Below are 15,586 nucleotides of genomic sequence, written 5' to 3' on the forward strand. Positions count from 1 at the left end.
CATATATTTCAACTTTGTTGATTTTGGAGATTTTTTATTTTGACTTTTGATTTCATCTATTTCGGTTAAGTTCTAATTATTGTGTTCTGGATTTAGATTTATTTCGATTTCTATCTATTTCGATTTTGCATTATCGATTTTGGTGATTTTGTATAATGTTTTTTCGCTTTTATGTTTTGAATTTTATGTTTTATCTTTGGTGATTTTTTATTTTCATTTATTTTAAAATTAGTTATGTATCTATTTTGTGGATTTAAATAAGAGCTACTTATGTGAATTTTAATTTTGATCTTTCATTTGGTTTTGGTGTTTCACTAAAAATAAGCTGATGATTTTTTTTTGGACTAATGTAGGCTTAATTTAAAAAAATATATATTTATTGTTGGTGATATATGATGTTGGGGAGTCCGAAAGAGTCTGGAGCAACAGTGTGACTAACGCTTCAGGACCACAAGAGAGGGAAACACCACATCTCAATCCAAAATCTTAAGGTGTTAGGTAAATGAGTCATCTCTCTTATAAATACAACATTCTACTTATTCATATGCAATGTGGTACTTTAACCACTAACACTTGCATTCAACATTCTCCCCCACAAGTGTGATTCCCCTACATCCTATAATAGGATCCAACACCGAATCCAGCTCCCACTCCCCCACAAAGTTGAACCACGGCTCTAATACCTATTTGTTAGTGTAGAACTCCGGTTAGATTCTTGATCGTGTTTTCAAGAATCACATGTCAGAGATCGTCGGTTGTTGTTGATCAATCGCTGCAAAGATGAGTGGTAACAGAAACTTACCAACATCTCTTCCAACTCTTGACGGCAAGAATTGGGTCGTGTTTTCATTTCCCTATATTACACATATCCACATGTTACGTAATTGCCAATTATTTTGGAGGGAACAGACGAATTTTCGTACCAAATATATATATATATATATATATATATATATATATATATATATATATATATATATATATATATATATATATATATATATATATATATATATATATATATAATGGAAATGATCCATTCTTAACATGTACCTTATATATTATATATTAGCATTTCAAGTATTATTCCAAATTCAAGAAATGAACTTATCATGTTGAATGAGCAAAAGCTGTAAGAAAACTTTATTCAAATAAATTCATAGCAATGTAAGTTATGTTTTTTATCAGGTGAACATTTGATATTTTTATTCACTATAAAATTATATATCTTTTGTTTTATTTATAATGATGAAGATATATAATATCTGTTATATATGTGTAATTTTTTCAGATGTATGATCAAGTATGATCATTTTGAATTATAGAGCCTGAGTGAGTACTATAATAGAAAATATTCAAAATGGTAGATGAAGAATTACATTTTAAAACTATTTTGAGGAGGAAGAATGCTGCAAAAGCCAGAATTTATAGAAAGAGTATTATTGATGACAAGAAACCTAAGAGGTTGAAAACTGCTCTAAAAGAAAACGGTACATTTGATAAAAGACGCGGCAATGACTCAACAACTTTGAGGATACCACTATCAGAACTTTCGCCAAACATACTAAATGACGGTCGTGGTATAGCCAACGTTGAAGTAAGTCGTCAACTTCATTCGTCCTTAAAGACTAAGCCAAGTACCAATAATAATATCAGATCAAAAAGGATATCAAGCAGAAACATTACCAAATTAGGAGTTAACTTATCTAAGAGGTTTGACAATACATTTGCTGCAACAACATCAAACCAAGATCCAATACCAGAATTGCAACTCAATGAGCTTTTTGCATCTGATAGTGGAGACGATAATATGAATGATGAATCTGACGGTATATTCTTAATTATTTTTCATTTGAGTTAATTTGTTTATGATATGTCATAGAATATTACAATATTCTTAACACAATAAATATTATGTCAAAAGGTTACAGTTCAGCAACAAATTCAAGTTTTGATGAAGATGAAATGTCTAATGGAACAGATGCTATGGAAACTTTTGAAATTACATCAGGTATTTTAAAATGATTTACTATAAATAATATTTTATTATTATGAAATACAACTCATTTAACATATGAATTAAATACTATTGATGATCAGGAGGGTATTATGATATAGGGGATCCTGTCATTGAATGTCAATATTGTGGTGCAAATATGTGGTATTCGGAAAGGAAAAACAAATGTCGTCATGCGTCCAATCCTAAATTTTCCATGTGTTGTGGATCAGGAAAAGTTCAGTTACCTTTGTTAAAACCCGCTCCTAAAGTTCTACAACATCTGTTGTTTGACAACGAATCATGTGAATCAAAAAATTTCCAACAACAAATTCGAATGTACAACGTTATGTTTGCATTTACATCTCCCGGTGCGAAAGTGGACAATCGATTTAACAACGGTAGATGCCCTCCCAATTTTCGTATCCAAGGTCAATCATGTCACCGAATAGGAAGCATGTTACCGATGCCAGGTCAAAATCCACGATTTGCACAACTATATGTTTATGACACTGAGAATGAAATTGAAAACAGAATGCATGGATTCAGGTTAGATATCTATTATTTTCCAAACTTTAAATTTATTTATTTAAGAAACTTGCAATAAACTGTTTCAACTCTTTTCATTATAGGTCAAAAAGTGGAGTTGATGTTAATATTGTGAGAAAACTATCTGAAATGTTATATGAACATAATGTTCATGCACAATCATTTCGCATGGCAAGGGACAAACTTTGTGAAGAAGGTGTTTCTGATTTAAAACTTCGTTTAATATCTGAACAAAGAAATGATGGAAGGATATATAATCAACCAACTGTATCCGAAGTAGCTGCTTTAATTGTTGGAGATGTCGACACTGCAGAAAAAAGAGACATTATAGTGCAAAAACAATGTGGCGAACTTCAAAGGATAGATGAGTATCATACCCGTTATTTAGGATATCAGTACCCGTTATTATTTCCATATGGTGAGGATGGATATAGACCTAATGTGAGGCACCGTGATAAAGGGACAAATATTCGCCACTTCACAGACATAACACAGTCAGAACAGAACAATAAAGATATTCCTTGGGAAGAAGCAACAAAGCGAAATCGACTTACAATAAGAGAGTGGTTGGCCTTTAGAATTCAATCAAGATCTAATGAAGCACAAACATTGTTGCGATCAAGGAGACTTTATCAACAATTTTTGGTAGATGGTTTTACAATGATGGAATCAGAAAGACTTAGGTGGCTTCGAAAGAATCAGTCAAAACTGAGGGTTGGCAAGTATCACAATTTGAATGAATATAATTCAAATGGAGAAACGCACGGGTCAAACACAGGTAAGAGGGTTGTGCTACCTTCTTCATACGTTGGTAGTCGTAGATATATGGATCAACTATACTTTGACGGAATGGCAATATGCAGCTATGTCGGATTTCCAGATCTTTTCATTACATTCACATGTAACCCCAACTGGCCTGAAATTCAGCGTTTGCTTGGTTCTGTTCATCTAAAAGCATCAGATCGTCCTGACATCATTTCAAGAGTCTTTAAAATGAAATTTGATGAGCTTTTGTCTGATCTCACAAAGAAAAGTCTATTGGGGAAAGTTCTTGCATGTGAGTAACTTATTCCATATTCAATTAATCGTATTGTTATTTTCAAATTTATCATTCGTGTGCTGACTATTGTATATATTTTATATATTTATTTTTATAGATATGTATACAATTGAGTTTCAAAAGAGAGGATTACCACATGCTCACATCTTAATTTTCCTCCATCCATCTAACAAATATCCAACTCCAAGTGATATTGATCGCATTATTTCAGCTGAAATACCTGACCAAGATACCAATGAAGAGTTGTATAATTTGGTTAAAACTCACATGATTCATGGCCCGTGTGGATTTGCAAATCGATCTTCACCGTGCATGAAAGATGGAAAATGTTCTAAATATTTTCCAAAACAGTTTCAGCCCGAAACAATTGTTGATCAAGATGGGTTTCCGGTATATAGAAGAAGGGACAATGGACATACCGTTCTTAAGAATGGATTCAAGTCGATAACCGGAATGTTGTTCCATACAATGCAAAGTTGTTGACAAAGTACCAAGCTCACATAAACATGGAATGGTGCAATCAAAGTACATCGATTAAGTACTTATTCAAGTACATCAACAAAGGTTACGACAGAATCACCGCTGCCATTGTACCGAATGATGATGGAACTTCCAACCAGCCGCAGAATATTGATGAGATCAAACAGTATATTGATTGTAGGTACATTTCTAATATATCACTTGAAATATGATGTCATGCAATTTATCTATTTCAACTAAAAGTGTGCAATTTTTCTTTACATGCATGGTGTAGAAAATTTTATATGTACACTGTTTTGACTATATGTGTTATAATAAAATTTATATATTCTGTCTACAATAATCATTCTATTAATTTTAAATCCATTGCCTTTCATTATATTATTTGTAGGTACGTTTCTCCGAGTGAAGCATCTTGGAGGATATTCTCCTTTCCAATCCATGGTAGAAAACAAGCTGTTGAGAGACTGTACTTTCATTGTGAAGGTCAAAATTCGGTATATTACACTGATTTTGATCGTATCAATACAGTTCTGGAAAAACCAAGTGTAACTGAATCGATGTTTACATCATGGTTCGAAGCAAATTGCAAGTATCCTGAAGCACAAAATTTAACTTACAGCAAATTTGTTTCAAAATTTGTTTATGTTAAGAAAAAAAGAGAATGGAAACCCCGTCAAAAAGGTTACACAATTGGTAGGCTTATATGGGTTCCTCCAACAACTGGCGAATTGTACTATCTTAGATTGATGCTCACACATGTCAAAGGCCCCCGCAGTTATAATGATATAAAAACAGTGAATAACGTAAAATATGATACTTTCCGGGATGCCTGTTTTGCTATGGGTTTTATCGGCGATGATAGAGAATTCATTGCAGCTATTAAAGAGGCAAATCATTGGAGTTCAGGTCAATATTTGAGATTACTATTTGTTCACATGTTATTATCAGGCAACATTAACAGGCCAAGACATGTATGGAGTAAAACATGTCATCTCTTAGCTGATGGAATACTATATGCTCAACAGTGAATTGCAAACAATAGAGGTATTATTTTTCCTATATTGTGAATTTTTATTATATTTATTTGTTTGATTCTTAAAAGTAAATTTGTTTTATAGTTTACACTTATAATTACTATTGTATAAAGGTTTGAGGTTGTCGGATGAAGAGATAATGAATTTAACATTAATTGAGATTGAACGAAATCTTCAAAGGAAGAGCCGAAGTCTAAAGGAATTTGCTGGAATGCCTTATCCAAGTGGATATGTGGTTAAGCAGTTGGGAAATAAGCTCATATACGAAGAGCGGAGTTACAATCCAGCCGAACAATTGCAAGAATACAATAATTTGTTCTTAAATCTTACAGGTAAATATGTTAAATGTTTGTAAGTTTTGTCATAATTTTATAAAGTTAACTTTTAAAGTATGATTTTATCTTATAATTTTTTTTAATGTATAATTAATTTATTCACTGCATGTTTGCTATGTATTTTTTTAAAATTAGAATGGCAAAGAGGTGTATTCAAGCGAATAATGGAAGCAGTAAACAATCAACAAGGAGGCGTATTTTTTTTGTATGGATACGGTGGCACAGGGAAAACCTACATGTGGAGAACTCTAGCTTCCTACATAAGATCAAAGAAACAAATTTGTTTAACTGTTGCTTCATCGGGCATAACTTCACTACTACTTCCAGGAGGTCGAACGGCTCATTCAATGTTCAAGATTCCAATACCTACAATGGAGTCTTCTACATGTAATATCGACAAAGGTAGTGATCGTGCAGAGCTACTAAAAATGGCAAAGTTGATAATTTGGAATGAAGCTCCAATGGCATACAGATTTTATTTTGAAGCGTTTGATAAAACCCTTAAGACATAATGGGGCGTTCCAATTGTTCTGACAAATTATTCGGAGGGAAAGTAATTGTATTTGATGGAGATTTTCGGCAAATATTACCAGTTGTACCAAGGGGCAGCCGTTCAGATATAATACATTCTACAATAAATTCATCATACATCTGGGATCATTGTGTTGTGCTGAAGCTTGCAAAGAACATGCGACTCCAACAAGCCGGCAATACTTCAAGTACATCTGAATTAGAATTGTTTTCTAATTGGATATTAAAAGTTGGCGATGGGAAATTGGAAGAACCTAACGATGGTTACACGGATATTCCTATTCCAAATGATTTCTTAATTTCTAACTATGATGATCCACTAGAAGCCATTGTTAGTGAAACATATCCGAATTTTCTTAACAATTACAAGAATCCAGAATTTTTGCAATCAAGAGCTATATTGACAGGAACAATTGAAATGGTTGACATCATAAATCAATACGTTTTGGGATTCATACCAGGTATGCGTTATCCATTGTAAACATATTTATAGATACATTCATATATTTATATGTACTAACATAGATTTATAATAATAAAATTTCAAAATTTTTCCCAAAGGTGAAGAAAAGGAATATTTAAGTTCAGATTCTGTAGACACTTTTGACGGTGAAGGAAATGAAGCTTTTGATGTTTTGACCCCGGAATTTTTGAATACACTTACAACTTCCGGTCTACCTAACCACAAGATTAAATTGAAGATTGGGACCCCTATTATGTTGCTTCGAAACATTGATCAACCTGAAGGTCTCTGCAATGGAACAAGGCTTATAGTTACAAGATTGGCAAACCACGTTATCGAGGCAAAGATTATATCTGGAAAGAATATTGGAGGGGTTATCTATATTCCAAGAATGGATATGACTCCAACACAATCTCCGTGGCTATTCAAAATGACTAGAAGGCAATTTCCCATAACTATATGTTATGCTATGACAATTAACAAATCTCAAGGTCAGTCATTGGATTATGTTGGATTGTATTTGCCTAGAAGTGTATTTAGTCATGGTCAACTATATGTTGCAATATCAAGGGTCAAAAGCAAAAAAGGGCTTAAGATATTAATCCATGACAAGGATGACCATCCATTGAATTCTACAACAAACGTCGTGTTCAAAGAAGTTTTTGAAAACTTATAGAACGTAAGTTTTTCATTAGTTATATTATATCAATAAATGTCGTTGTTTATTATTAGAATTTTATTGAATGAGTTGTATAAAATATACATTATGTTTTAACATTTGTTTATATGGATGTAATTGTTTTTTACAGGGTAATGAATCATCACTTCCTAGAAGGTTGCGGACAGGTTTTGTATAAACCCAGTTTTTTAAGGACCAAAGAATTGTACGAAGTTAAATCATTTTTGTTGCTGGACTTATTTCTCACAATTTTAACTAAAATTGTTAATAATGTTTTACTTTATTATGTCCCAAACTGAAAAAAGTTATTTATGGAAATTTTTTGAACTCATTTATTGATCATTTAACATCCATTATATTAAAAAAAACTCTTATGCAATAAATTTGTGTACGTTGATCCAACCATATATATATATATATATATATATATATATATATATATATATATATATATATATATATATATATATATATATATATATATATATATAAACAAAAAATATATTATATTTTAATTTTTTTAAAATAAATTATTGCACTTGCGCGACCCGTGCGAACGCACGGGTCCTTTACTAGTTTTAATAATTTTACTACCCATTTATTGTTTTTAATCTTAAGATAAAAAATTTATTATAATTATTATTTATTTTTAAAAAATAAGAATTAAATAAAAATATCAAATATTATCTTTATTATTAAAATGATAAAATATTTAATTTAATTATTAACTTTTGTTATTATGAAAAAATATTATTTAAAAAAATCAATTTTGGAGATGGGGGCGGGGCATGAAAATCCATTTCCTGTTGGGGTTGGGGTGGCCATTTTTTTACCCCTAAGTACTGATCCAAGAAGATGGAGAAACTGATATTAAATTAGAAAATATATGAAATATTGAATCATGAAATATAATATATAAAATTAAATTACACTCTAGTTCTAATATTAAATTATGAAATATATAAAATATAATAAATAAAATTGTGATATTAAATTATGAAATTATGAAAGATGATAAACAAAATTGTTTAGTAAAATGCGTTTAAGTTATTTTTTTTAATAAGTTGATTCTCTATATCCTTTATAATAATTTGGTCATTTGGAGTGATTTCTACATCATTTTCTCATATTTTGAACACTTAGAATATGTGGTTTTTGTATTTCTAATTGCATTTCATCATTTCATATCACTTAAAATAATTACATTCACAATTAACATATTCACTATGTTAAAAGAATAACACAACATATCATTGATAATTTAAAAGATCAAGTTATTAAAAAGAAACTTAAAAGATCAAGTTATTAAAAAGAAACTTAAATGATTAACCTGTTATAAAATATAAGGACCGATGATTATATTTTATATATTTAATATCGAAATGTTATAATAAAAAGTTAAATGAAATAATTCGGTTAATGAGTTATAGGTAAAATATTAGGTTGATTCCATGTATTTTAAAAGATCAAGGTATTAAAAGATCAATTAAAAGATCAAGTTATTAAAAAGAGATTTAAAAGATCAAATTATTAAAAAAAAACTTAAAGGATTAACCTCTTATAAAATATAAGGACCGATAATTATATTTTATATATTTAATATCGAAATGTTATAATAAAAAGTTAATGAAATAATACGGTTAATGAGTTATAGGTAAAATATTAGGTTGATTCCATGTATTTTTGTGATTAATTCATTAGTAAAATTAATGGTTATAAAAATAATTTTAGAAAACAAAAATATTATTTATAAATTTTTTAAATGTTTTTTAAAAAATTGAAAAAAAATTGATGTTTACCATATATGATAAATATTGTTTTGGTGTAACTATTGATGTCTACAAAAATGTCTAAGATAACATTTTTCTTAATATAAATATTAGTATAAATTAGTTACCTTAGTATGTTTTTTTACATAAGATTTGTTATTGATATCTCTTGTCAAACTGAACATTCTAGACACTAACAACCGTTTTTGTCAAACAGAACATTCTTGACAGATCCATATTCTCTTAAAATTTTTAATCTATATTTTTAATTTTTCCTTCGGTTTAACGATAATTTTTACAATTTAATGATAAATTAACAATTTATTACTTAATGATTGAATTAATGATATTTTTAACGATAATTTAATATTAGGGATCAAAAGTGTGAATGGAATATTTTATGTTCATTTGATTGAAATATTGAGAGATTAAAAATGAAATTTGAGATATTTATAATCATAAATATATTTAATCATTCTTACTTCAGTTACTTTATTTTGGATTGAAAATGAATCGAATAGAGTCGAACTCGCATTAACTCGACTCGACACAATAAAAAAAATTCAACTTAAATTTTGACTCAAGTTTATCACCAAACTTTTTTATGTTTGAACTCGATTCATTATATATTCGCGAACAAATCGGTTCAGTTCATTATGTTCATCTCTTTAGCTTCCGCTTACTTGTTTCATGAATTTAAAAACTATTTTTTATTGATATTTGATATTTTAAAATAATATTTTTTTAAAAGAAAATATTAAAAAAATAAAATAAGATTAATTTAACGTTATCTAAAAAAATCAGAAAACTTCACAACTTTAAAAAAAAAAAATTTTAATTTCTAATTCAAAAACTACTTCATTGAAATTTAAATTTGAATCTTACCATTTAAGAAAATATTACAGCTAAAACTAATGAATATCCACAAAGTTACCCTTAAAGAATTGAGTAATAATCTCCAAAATAGATACGGACAATTATCTACTAAAACAAGACGATATAAAAACGGATACATATATCTTATATCTTAATACGCAGCACGTCTCATACTCACACTATATATATTTATTTATTATTTATTATTTATTTTCATCATGTAAATATATTAATATAACAATTTTATTAAATACATTACTATTACATTTCTATATGTTTTAATATAAATATTTGTTTATTTTTTATCAACATCCTTAATTTTTTTAAATATTGTTAAAAAATTAAAATGATATAAACACGGATACATATATCTTAATACGCAGCTCGTCTCATACCCACACTATATATATTTATTTATTTTTTATTTTTTATTTTCATCATGTAAATATATTAATATAACAATTTTATTAAATACATTACTATTAAATTTCTATATGTTTTAATATAAATATTTGTTTATTTTTTATCAACATCTTTAATTTTTTGAATATTGTTAAAAAATTAAAATGATATGATAAATTATAATTGATTAATCATTTTTATTAAAAATATTAATACTTAGATATCTATAAGTTAAGGACATGTGTTCCAATAGACATGTGTTCAGTACAAGGAATATTTTAAACTGTTTGAGAACAAATACTATAGTACCGGCCCAAACATACACATTATCTCCCAAACTTCATATAATCAACTTAACAAATCAAACGATGTATAATTTAAATTTAACTCATTTAATTAACAAAAAATATATATATATATATATATATATATATATATATATATATATATATATATATATATATATATATATATGAGATTAATTGAAATACACTGTCAGTGTAAAAGGGTTTTACATCATCACTTAATTATAGACGTTGGATATTAAAAGTCAATGAATCGACGGTGTAAAACTTTTTACACAGACAGTGTATAGTAATTAATCTCTTTCTCTCTCTCTCTCTCTCTCTCTCTATATATATATATATATATATATATATATATATATATATATATATATATATATATATATATATATAATATTCAGCTCATTTAATTTATTAACCTAATTCAATGATAATTAAATTCTAAATTATATTCAATTTCATTGTCAACTCCAATTTTAACAAATAATTATATTGACTTTAATTTCTTTAATTACGCCATCAATATTTTAGTTATTAACTAGAGGGACTCGCTCAAAATATTTGTTAAACAGAAAAAAACAATTAGAGTACAATTTACAATGTCAGAAATATTTTTATGAATTTTATAATTTCAGATACCACTGTCAGGATATTCCAATTTTTCAGAAGAGGAATTTGAGAAATCATTCAAAACCTTTTTATGATAAAAAATGTTTTTCATTTTGCAAATACAATGCATGTTTAAACAAGACAGCTGCAAATCACATATTGCATTCTGAAGAAAAATCGACAGTGTCTAGAGTTCAGCAGATAGAACCTTCACCTTTTCTTTTTTTTATAAGACGTGGGTTTCTGTCGTATATTTGAACTGCAAAAGTAGTTTCTAATACATAGACTATATTTCAAAATTGTTGGCCATTCATTATTCCATGCTGAGATGCTTCATCCTCAGTAATGGCGGCAAACAAATAACTATAATTTAATTTAAATAATGATACAACAATGCCAAAATTCCATTTTGATCAAAAGTTCTTTAGTATCTTCTCAGCTGATACTCCATCAGCAACAAGAATAGATGTAACCTCCTGCAACAATTAACATTGATATTGAAAGGTCGTGCATTGGAATTGCAAAATGAAATGCTAAGTAAAATCCTAGTTGAAACTTATTGACGCTCTCTCTTATCAAGACCAGCTGACTCAAACTATTCAAAGCAACTAAATGATTTATGGGTGACTAAAAATTATTGTCCATCAGAATATTACCGATGCAACAAGTCATCTTCTCATCATTTAATAATTCCGTTCTTTTATATATATATATATATATATATATATATATATATATATATATATATATATATCAATAAAAGAACGGAATTATTAAATGATGAGAAGATGACTTGTTGCATCGGTAATATTTTGATCTTCCTAATATTTTGATCTTTCATGTCGCGCGGCCCTGCAAGAGCCACCTCAAGCGTCACTGCATTCTCCAGCTCCTTTATTGATGATGCCCTCATGTCATTCATGGCTCATCCTCTCCAAAATGGCCTCACTATCCCAGTTCAACTAGGCTTTAGTGATAATACCATCATTTTGCCCAAATTTACCCTTACTCGTAGTACCTACATGAGCCCGGCAGGGAGTATGTGGACTACACCTGGGGAAGGGTAGGGAAGCTCTAGAAGGAATTTATTTTATTATGTGGCCGTTGACATCAGACAGAGGAGGAAGGGAAGGAGCGGAACTGTTTCTGTCAACAACTTGCAGATGCAAAATGAAAATGCTACGAGGCTACGCATAAAACCCATCTTTCATTATTGATCCCAATTATGATGGATCAATGATGACTCAGATTTAAAACCTTATTAGCTTTGATGATTCTACTACTAGTGCAAAGGTAGTGTGTTCTATAGTTCTTTTTAGGTAGTACCCTCACAATTGTTGGACGAAGAAAAAAGGGAGGAGCTTGATGGTGTTTTTTTGATTACACATCTTATCTTCCATGAAACGAGACATGCACTTTTGGATTATGCAATTTTTCTTTAGCGACGTGTATTAACCGATTCTAATTCCTTTTGATTGTTTTAAATTTTAGTCATCATGGTTCTATTTACCAGTTACAATTTACTAGAGGTTTTTTTATACATTGAAAATTCATAAAACCCAAAAAATGTCTTTCATAATTATGTAGACAGACAATGAAAGATAATTGCATAATAACGAACCTCAGCCATCTCTTTTTGTCCACATAGTACAGCACCAGTTGACAATGGGTTAGATATTTCTTTTGCTCTCTTAAATGCAGCCTGCATAAGTAATCACGTGTATAACAATCTTAACATTTGTAGTCATGTGAAAAATCTAATCCTGCATTTCCCATACTTTACCTGTACAAAGCCACTTTCTCCGGTCCAAGTATCATCTGGTTGAGACAATACAGGCACAATCTTTACACCGGAAGATTCCCAGTCTTTAAATCTATCCTATAATATAAGAGAAAATTGTTAGATGAAGTTCTAATACAGAATTACAGATTATAAGATTTCTATTGACAAACGAATAAACAAATCAACTAACCTGATAAGCCATTCTCTGAAGGTTTCTGGCCCCATAATATACTCTCACATCAGACCTCTTGCCAGCACCAAATCCTGACTCAATAAGTGACCGAATTGGACTGCACACAAAAAAGTTAATGAATAACACCAAATAGTATCACAGAGAGTAAAGGGAATATATTTGGATTAATAGCATATTGCATTATAATTATAGTAAGTATTGGAAAATCCTCAGGTACAGAGTTCATTACAACTAGAGTCAAAGGCAATAGAGAGTCGTGGGAACAGAATTTCTATATTTAAGAGTGTTTTTTCAGGTTCTAAATCATACTTTTGGTCCGAAACAACAGCTCAAGCATGAAAATAACACCATCATTATAAGGAATTCACAGAAAAAGATTAAATAGGTTAGTATAACTAGAAAAGGGAACAAAGAAAAGAAAATACAAAACCAAGTCATCACTCTACAAGTCTACCAAGTAAAATAGCTCGCTCTTCTACAGCCACAGCCAGAAATGTTTTCCGTATCGACCTTGACCAACAACAACAACAACAACAATTAAGCCTTATCCCACTAACTGACGTCAGCTACATGGATCAACTTCTACTATAATGTTTTATCCAGGACCATGCTTATACTCAAATCGTTAATCTCAAGATCTTCCTTAATAACTTCTCTTATAGTTTTTCTATGTCTTCCTTTACCTCTAGTTATTTGACTCCTCTCCATCTGATATACTTTCCTTACCACAAAATCTATCGGTCTTCTATCTACATGTCCAAACCACCTAAGTTTATTTTCTACCATCTTTTCTATTATATGTACTACCCCAACACTCTTTTTAATATTGTCATTTATAATCTTATTCTGTCTAGTCTTACATGTCCAAACCCATCTACCATCCAATACAACATCCTCATCTCTGCTACTTCCTTGTCTCTGGTACAACCAGGGAGAACCATGGAAGTGAAAAGAACTTTATACTTACTTCCTTAAGTAATATACACTCTAACTTTGGGGCTCCTCTTGACAGGCTATCTATCAGTTAGGTTATCCACGAATGATATTGACACGCTTTACAAGGAGAAGGCATCGCCAATTGTAACTAGCTTATGAGAACTAATGTAGGCATGACAAACAGCTCCAAAGAGTAGCATTAACACCTAAACATTATGCAACAATGCTGAACTATTTAGACCTTAATCTTAACATCTACAACACAAAATCAGCATCAATCGTATTAAAGATCATAGTGCTGATGAGTCAATAATGAGACACCAAATTTTCAAGGAATGCACTGAGTGATAATCATACAAGGAATGCTATGTCAATTGGTTTATTTAACATGCTCAAATAAAATTAACATATTGTTTTCTACACACTCAATTTCTCATCTAAATTTTCACATGCCTAAACAAAATTTAACAAGCCTAAACAGTTTTAACATTCAATGCAGATTAGGGGGAAGAGAAAAACTGACCTAATTCCGGATCCAGTGGCGAAAACAAGAACAGTTCCAAATTTCTCGGGCGGGTCGATCCGACTGATATCAAACCCATTTCCCATAGCCTGAGTGATTTCAACCACATCACCTTTCTTCAACGCACACAACGCTTCTGCAGTGGACCCCGCCACACTCTTCACCAGAAACTCGAACACTCCGCGCGAAATCGCGAGCTTCGGCGGCGATGCAATTGCCAAAAACGACGGTTTTGGCGAGTTTGCGACTTTAAGCTGAAGATACTGCCCGGCGCGTGTGTGCGATGTGGCAAGATCTGGCGCGTCGGAAACGTCGATGGTCACGTGGAATAGCGACTCTGCGGCTGGTTCAATCTCGGAAAGAGGAGCCGGAGTCCAGACTGTGGTGTCCTGACGTACGGCAGCGGATACGGTTGCGAATCGGCGACGGAGACGGTGGTTGGTGAAATTTAGATTGAAGCGGCGTAGGATGGACATGGGAAAAGGGGAGGGGCTAAAGTGCGCATGGGAGTGGAGGGTAATAGGGTGAAGCGGTGTGAATGAAAGGACTGACATGTCTTTTTTAAATTATTTGTATGTATTGAGGCGTGGTGAAAGGAGTTTGGTCAGAGTCGGTAGTGGCGGCAGGAGTGGCGGCGTTTGATAAAAGGCGCTCGTGTGCGTATTATAAATTGAGGCTTATGAGGGTTACACGTGTGGTACGATATAATTGGAGTGGAAAGATAATGTTTCAAGCATTTTTCTCATTGAAATGTTGTAAAAATTTAAATAAAAATGAAATGTGTTGATTAATTTGTCTAGATAAAAAAACGGATTTACTCCCTCTGGTTCTTTATAAGTGTCACTTTTTTGCAAAAAAATTGTTTCTTTTTAATTGTCACTTGCAAAGTTCAAGGTAGTATTAATTGCAATTTTGTCAAAATTACCCATAGATAATGATTGGAGAGAGAAAAAAAGTAAAGTGAATGTAATAAATAACTAAGGGTATTATAGGTAAAAGAAGAATTAGTGTTTGAAAAGTAAGAATAATGATTAGTTTCCTTGGTATGTGTAAAAAGTCA

At 30.6% G+C, this 15,586-nt stretch overlaps 1 protein-coding gene and 1 pseudogene across 1 annotated transcript; one reads left to right on the forward strand and one right to left on the reverse strand.

Moving 5' to 3' along the window:
* Positions 1–1,360: 1,360 nt before the first annotated feature.
* LOC127096329 (uncharacterized) lies at positions 1,361–7,127 on the forward strand (annotated as a pseudogene).
* Positions 7,128–11,284: 4,157 nt separating this feature from the next.
* Positions 11,285–15,263, reverse strand: LOC127097964 (fruit protein pKIWI502). The gene is made up of 5 exons (XM_051036464.1): positions 14,527–15,263; positions 13,065–13,164; positions 12,875–12,970; positions 12,713–12,793; positions 11,285–11,567 (listed from the first exon to the last, which is right to left on the reverse strand). The coding sequence occupies exons 1-5, from the start codon at positions 15,078–15,080 to the stop codon at positions 11,505–11,507; spliced, it is 894 nt and encodes a 297-aa protein (XP_050892421.1). The 5' UTR covers positions 15,081–15,263; the 3' UTR covers positions 11,285–11,504.
* Positions 15,264–15,586: the final 323 nt, after the last annotated feature.

Source organism: Lathyrus oleraceus, chromosome 6, assembly GCF_024323335.1.
Source record: "Lathyrus oleraceus cultivar Zhongwan6 chromosome 6, CAAS_Psat_ZW6_1.0, whole genome shotgun sequence".
NCBI lineage: Eukaryota > Viridiplantae > Streptophyta > Magnoliopsida > Fabales > Fabaceae > Lathyrus > Lathyrus oleraceus.